Source organism: Furipterus horrens, unplaced genomic scaffold, assembly GCF_987537825.1.
Source record: "Furipterus horrens unplaced genomic scaffold, mFurHor1.1.pri manual_scaffold_13, whole genome shotgun sequence".
Lineage (NCBI taxonomy): Eukaryota > Metazoa > Chordata > Mammalia > Chiroptera > Furipteridae > Furipterus > Furipterus horrens.
Genome location: NW_028327183.1, coordinates 32,442,757 through 32,448,756, shown reverse-complemented (window position 1 = coordinate 32,448,756; position 6,000 = coordinate 32,442,757). Strand labels below are relative to the sequence as shown.

The 6,000-nt window shown below is 57.3% G+C and overlaps 1 protein-coding gene across 6 annotated transcripts in view; it reads left to right on the top strand.

Moving 5' to 3' along the window:
* Positions 1 to 1,794: 1,794 nt before the first annotated feature.
* Positions 1,795 to 6,000, top strand: part of PIEZO1 (piezo type mechanosensitive ion channel component 1 (Er blood group)) — a 65,374-nt gene continuing 61,168 nt past the window's right edge. For all 6 annotated transcript variants that reach the window (XM_090261210.1, XM_090261211.1, XM_090261209.1 and 3 more), the window contains exon 1: positions 1,795 to 1,976. In XM_090261210.1, coding sequence (XP_090117336.1) covers positions 1,913 to 1,976 — 64 coding nt within the window. In that variant the 5' untranslated portion in view covers positions 1,795 to 1,912. The remainder of the gene's footprint in view (positions 1,977 to 6,000) is intronic.

The following is a 6,000-nucleotide window of genomic DNA, read 5'->3' as shown; positions in this document are numbered from 1 at the left end:
TAACTTAAAGGAGTGTTTTTTAAACTTTTTGTTTTTTGCATTTAAACCTCTTATGTAAACAAGATTGTCTTATATCACTTCAAGGCCCCGTGCTGGTGTAGGGGAGCCCCCCAGCTGCCTCCATGACTATCCCAAGGACAGGACAGGCAGAGGAGGGGTGATGGGAGCCCTAGTCCTGATGTTGTGTCCATTCTGCTCATTCCCACTGGTGGCATTTTGGCACACCTTTCTCTCTCTTTTTTCCTGCCCACCTCTCCCTGGTCCCCAGCCTAAGAATGATAATGGGGGATAACCACGGGGCCAGATGGTAGACATGTTGCTTCACATCTACTTTGACATGGTCTCCTCTTAAATCTTCACAGCTCCAAGGCTTGGGGACACTGCCTTATTTCATAGACACTCCCAAGGCACAGAAAGGGGGTCATGGCCTGTTGGGGCCATAAAGCTGGCAGTTAGAGGAGCTGTTGTGGGCTGTTTTTTTCCAGTCATTTCTGTTGATGCAGCCCAAGGTGGCCAGATCTGGGCCTTTCCTTGATGGTGGCTCCAGCCATTCTCCCAGAGTCTGGAACAGGCACATTTGCAGGGAGGCCCTAGGACTCACAATCAGTTGGACCCAATGTCCCCCTGACGCTGAAGAGTTACCCTGAGGCTAGGAAAAGTCCAGAGTCAGACATGTCTCCAGCTAGGAAATGAGACAGGAAGGAGCAGCAGAAAAGGTGTGGGGAAAGTCAGTCAGCATCTAAACACCAGACTTCATGAAGTTCTGCCTTTTTGGCTTTTTAAGAATGGGAGTGCCTGGGCCTGTGTTCTGGCTGGCCTCAGTTGGATGGCTTGGGTCAGTGTCGGCGGCAGGCTTTCTGGCCCCACTACACCCCCTAGCATGCTTATTCCCTCACGCTGCCAAGTTGGGAGGCTGGGCAGAGTACAGCCATACCCCTAGGGCTCTGCTTCTGACCCTGTGGAACCCTTCCTGATTCTCCTTTCCCAGTCACCTCAAGGGTGGCAAAAGTCGAACTGAGGTGGCCTGGTGAAATGCCCAGCACACCCTGGACTCAGACTTTGGCCTGTCTACCTCGGCGGGTGCTCTGGCTGTTATCACTTCTGCCTTATTGCAAAGTGATGAGTGCAAAGCTAGTGGTGGTGGCCCGTGCAGCTGGGAGCTGCCCCAGGCACTCCACAGCTTGTCCCAGCTTGGCCCGGTGCTGGTCCTCTGGGCTGGGGCTCTGAGCCGGCCCACGGTCCCTAGGGGGCGCTGCTTCCTTACTTCTCTGGCAGCAAAGCGAAAGTCTCTCTGGCCGCGCAGGACACGGTTGCGCGTGGGGTGCTGTGGAGGAAGCCAAGCACTAGGGAATGTTTCTTTAGCGCTGCGGCCGGATCCACAGGGGAGAGGCGCCACATGCCCGCCCCCATGTGCACACCCAGGGGCAGTGCCAAGGCTATTGAGGGGGTGGGAGTCTCGGTCCCGCTTGCTAGCCCCAGCTCCGAGGGCTGAGGGGTTGTGCCGGCGCGTGGGGCAGGAGGAGTGCCGGGAGCGCTGGGTCGTCGAGGCAGCGCGGAGGCGGGCACGCTGCGGAGGGCGGGCAAGCGGGCGGGGGGGCCGAGCTTATAAAGGCCCGCGGGCGGCGAGGGCGGGAGGCAGCCGCCAAGCCGCAGGCCGGCCCTGCGGAGTCTTTGGGAACCGCTGGTAGCCGCACGCTGCACTCGTCGTGAGGCAGAGCGATCCTGGGAGTGGACGCGGGGCCCTGACCGAGGATTAGCGCACAGAGACGCTCGGGTTCCCGCCGACAAGCCAGGGGTGCTGGCCGCGGCCCAGCCTTGTGCACCATGGCGCGCCAAAGCTGGATGCTCCGTGCCGCCCCTTAGCGCTGAGGTGGCCCAGCGACCCCGGACGCATCCCGCGGGTCCCACGGGCATGGAGCCGCACGTGCTCGGCGTGGTGCTCTACTGGCTGCTGCTGCCTTTCGCGCTCTTGGCCGGTGAGTAGCGCAGGCGCCGCGAGCTCTGAGTAGGGACACGACGGTGTCCGGCTCCTCACTTCCCGGCCCCACCGCAAGCCAGGCCGGCTGGGGCTGGAGCTGGGGCCGTGCGCGGGTGGGCGTGTAGATTTCCCAGGACGCATGGTCCTTGGCGCCCGCATTCCAGAAGCATGAGAGCTCCGGGGCCGCCGGGGCGGCGAGGGCGGTCTCGGCAGGATCCCCGTCCTAGCGTTGGGCTGGGAGGGCGGCGGCGGCGGAGTGGTGGAGGGGTGGCAACCGGGCGCCCTCGGTGTGGCCCCGGGAGCGCCCTGGGAGAGCGTGCCTGGTGCCTCTGCCTGGGCACCAGGGAGAAGGGCCTCCGCGAGGGAGTTGTATGCCCCTGTGGAACCGGCTGAAGAGCTGGTGAGGGGGCACAAATCTCTTTTTCTATTTTATGTTTAAAAAAAAAAAAGAGCAAACTTGCATCAGGACTTCCTGACCAATGTGGGAGAAGGCGGGCTTCCTGCCTGGAGCTGTTTAATCTGGAGCCTGCGGAGCAGAACTAACGTCTGTGCCCTGGGCGCGGCCCTCCCACTCTTCCCTGCTTGTCCCCACACCCCACCGGACTAGGGCAGGCTCCATGCCTTGGAAAAAAAACTTCGGGTTCCTCCCTGCCGTTCCCCTCTCGGTGCCCGGGCTTACTCCATCAGTCTCTGTAGTGCTGTGGCAAGGGTCCTGGGCAGCTGGGCCCTGGGCTGGGAGAGGGAACACCTTATAGGAGGCCGAGGCCTTGGCCTTGGTGTCAGAGCAGAAGGTACCCAACCCTGACATCAGTGTCGCCCTGGAAACGCCCCCAGCATCAGTGTTGCCCCTCTCAGAAAGCCCTTTCCCTTGGCACCCTCCCTGCCTCCACTGTTCCCGGGGCTGAGTGCCCAGAAGCACATTCCACCCTTCATTCTGTCCTCAGCTCCCTCCACGTGGGGCTGTCTACGGGGTGTGAGCTGGAAAGTACTCTGGTTAAATTAATTCACAGAACCATGGAAATGTCTGCCTTAGACGCAAATGTCTGTCTGTTGGATGGAAATCTGTCAGGCTATGGTGGGTGGGGGTGTTTTTATTTTGAAAGTCTTTCCAGAGCCTCCTTACACACTCCTGGTAGGCCTCTGCCAACTTCCGTTATAGGTAGGGGCAGGATCCCAGTGGGGCCAGACTGTGGGAGATCCACAGCAGCCTGCGTGTTGGCTCCAAGACAGACTGTGTTTTGATTTGTAGCAGAGAAAGGTGGTGAAGCTTGGGAAAATTTTCAAGACTGGAATCAATGAAAACATTGAGGTTGGAGAAGGTTTGAGTCCTCCCTTGTGTGGATAGGACAGCCTGGGATGCACATTGGAGAGTGCAGTGTCAGCCGGCTGGGTGCGGTGCTCTGGAGAGCCAAAGGGTGCAGACAGCAGGACAGACCCAGCTCGAGGTTGGCTTAGAAGCTGGTGACATGAGGGGTAGTGAGGGATGGGTAAGTTTCTGAAAGGCGTAGGTTCACCTGTCCTGCCCACAGTGCACCTGTAGCCTCCTTGGTCTGGCCCTTCAAGATAGGGAGAGAATCAAATCACTTAGGCCTGCAAGGTAGGGGTGGGGGTCCTTCCTGAAGGGCATGCGTCTCCTAGATGGTGGAGTCTCCTTGCACAGGATCAGCAAACTTTATGTAACAGGCCAGATAGTAAGTATTTTCACATCATGAAATGTTCGGATATTTTTCCAACCATTCAAAAATGTAAAAACCACTCCTAGCTGTGGGCTCTGCCAAAACAAGTGGTGGAGCCAGATTTTGGCTCAAGGTCCAGAGTTTGTTAACCAGGAATTAGGTAGGGGTCCTGAGTTCTTTTCTGGGTCTCAGTTGCTCCTCACATGGTGACCAGGACAGTTCTCTTGTCCCTGGATGTGGAGGTGGCACTAGCTCAGGGTTTCCATCTGGGTCACATTGGAGTCACCTGGGGAACTTGATGACTAATTCTCTGTACTTGTTGCTGTTTTTCTATAAACCTAACTGCCCCCAAAATAGTCTATTAATTAAAAAAAAAAAAAAAAAAGCCCTGATGCCTGGGCCACACCCCACTCCGATTCTGTGCCTGGTTGTGGGGCTTGAGCTTCAGTAGTTTTTCTTAAGCTTTGAGGGAGGGTAATGTTGAGCTGGCCTGGAGGGTGATACCTGAGACTCTGAGTCTGGAGCATGGGCAGCTCTGATCCCTTGGGACCCACTGGCCGTCCTGCTGATTTCAAGGCCGTGCTGCCTGGCGGGAGGTGGAATGTTCAGTCTGTTGTCTCCTGAGCCCCTCGCCTCCTCTCTGACAAGCTCTGGCTGGAAACGGCTATTTCTTCAGTTTTGGAAGTGAGAGGTGGGTGCTAGGTAAGGCCTTCAGAGGATATTAGTCAGACGTGTGCCTTGTGCTGGCTCAGGCAGCAGTTGTGGGGAGGGTTTGAGTCATCCTGGGGTGTCCCTCGTCCCCATGCCACTCCCTGTGTCGCACAGGCTTACTGCCTGAAAAGCCCAGCCCAGCCTCTTCGTCATGATAGACTCCCCGACTCCCCCTGCGAAAGGTAGAGGCCTCAGGTGGCTGGCTCACCTATTGTCCCTGAAGCCCTGGAGGGTCAGGACTGGAAGCTGGAAACTTCTAGAGAGATGTCAGGACCGGACGTTTTGTGATTCCCATAGAAGAGGCCACACCTCCTGACTCTGGACTTCATGGGGCAGCCGGAAACAAAACTGGCCACTGAAAGCAGGGGGTGGGGGTGGGGGGGTTGGGGGGGGGGTTAGAAAGGGGTGGTGGTTAGAAGGCAGAACTCGTAATGCAGTGCGTGGCTTCTGCCTGTGGGATGGGGCCTCCCGCCTCAAAGGCACGCCCACCCACACTGGGGCGTCACTTGCACCAGACTGACTGTCACTGAGAAGGGCTGCCGTTTAGAATGGAACACTTCCTCCTTTTCATAGTGTTGTCTTCATGTATCCACACCCCTGTGAGAGGCAGGACGGGGTCTTCTCTCTCAGCAATGAGAAAATGAAGCGTGGGCCTTGGAGCCTTGCTAGCAGTTCAGGTCTGAGGACTCATTTGCTTGGTGACCCCTTAGGGATGGCACCGTGCCTGGCTCTCAGAGCAGCACAGATCCCGGGTCAGCCCTGTCCAGAGGCCGTGCTCTGCAGTGCCCACTAGGAAGGAAAGCACCCAGACTGAGTGGCTATGGAGCTGGGGGTAGGTCCTGCTTCCCTCGGTGGCCCTGGGGGAGAGACGCTGCCTTCTGCTGGACCCCAGCAGGACTGAATGAGTTAGCAGGACTAAGGTGCCTGGCTGACAGGACTGAGTGGTGTGTTTGTGTGTGTTTGGAGAGGGGATAGGGTCTGCCCAGGAGCTGAGGATGGGTCATCTGTGGTCATCTGCAGGCCATCATCCCACTGGCAGCCAAGGCTTGGAGAGCCCAGGGCCCAGCCTTGAAGGGTCATACAGAGGAATTATTGTCTCTGGAGGTGGGAGGAGTGCCCGGTCTCAGATTCTGGCCCCATGGGCTGCTTCCTGGGCGTTGTCACCCCTGTTCTGACGGGGCACTGAATTTGCTTTCAGTGCCGAAAGATGGAGAGCAGGCGTTCTTGACTCCCTCTGCTGTGAGTGCAGGCGTGGGGGCTGCTTTCTGTGGTGGGTGGGACACGGGGCCAGCCCACCGCAGGGGTCGTGGACGTCTCTACTCCCATCACCACGATCTTCAGGGTCCAGTGTATCCTCTTACAGGAAACCACTCTAGACCACTTTGGTCCTCAGAAATCCCCTGGTCTTTAAAATTCAGCAAAATGTTGGGCTTTTCTTTATCTGTTTTAGAAATATATAGACTTTTTAAATGTAGATTTTCCTCTCTGGTTGCCAAAGCAATTTGGTCCTTCCTCATGGTGAGAACCAAGCATCCCGAAAGCAGTTGGTAAGGCAGCACATGTCTGCTGGGCAGTGAACCTTTATGGAGTGCCTGCCTCAAGCTTTTCCTAAAGGGGTGCAGTGTGGCTGGCAGC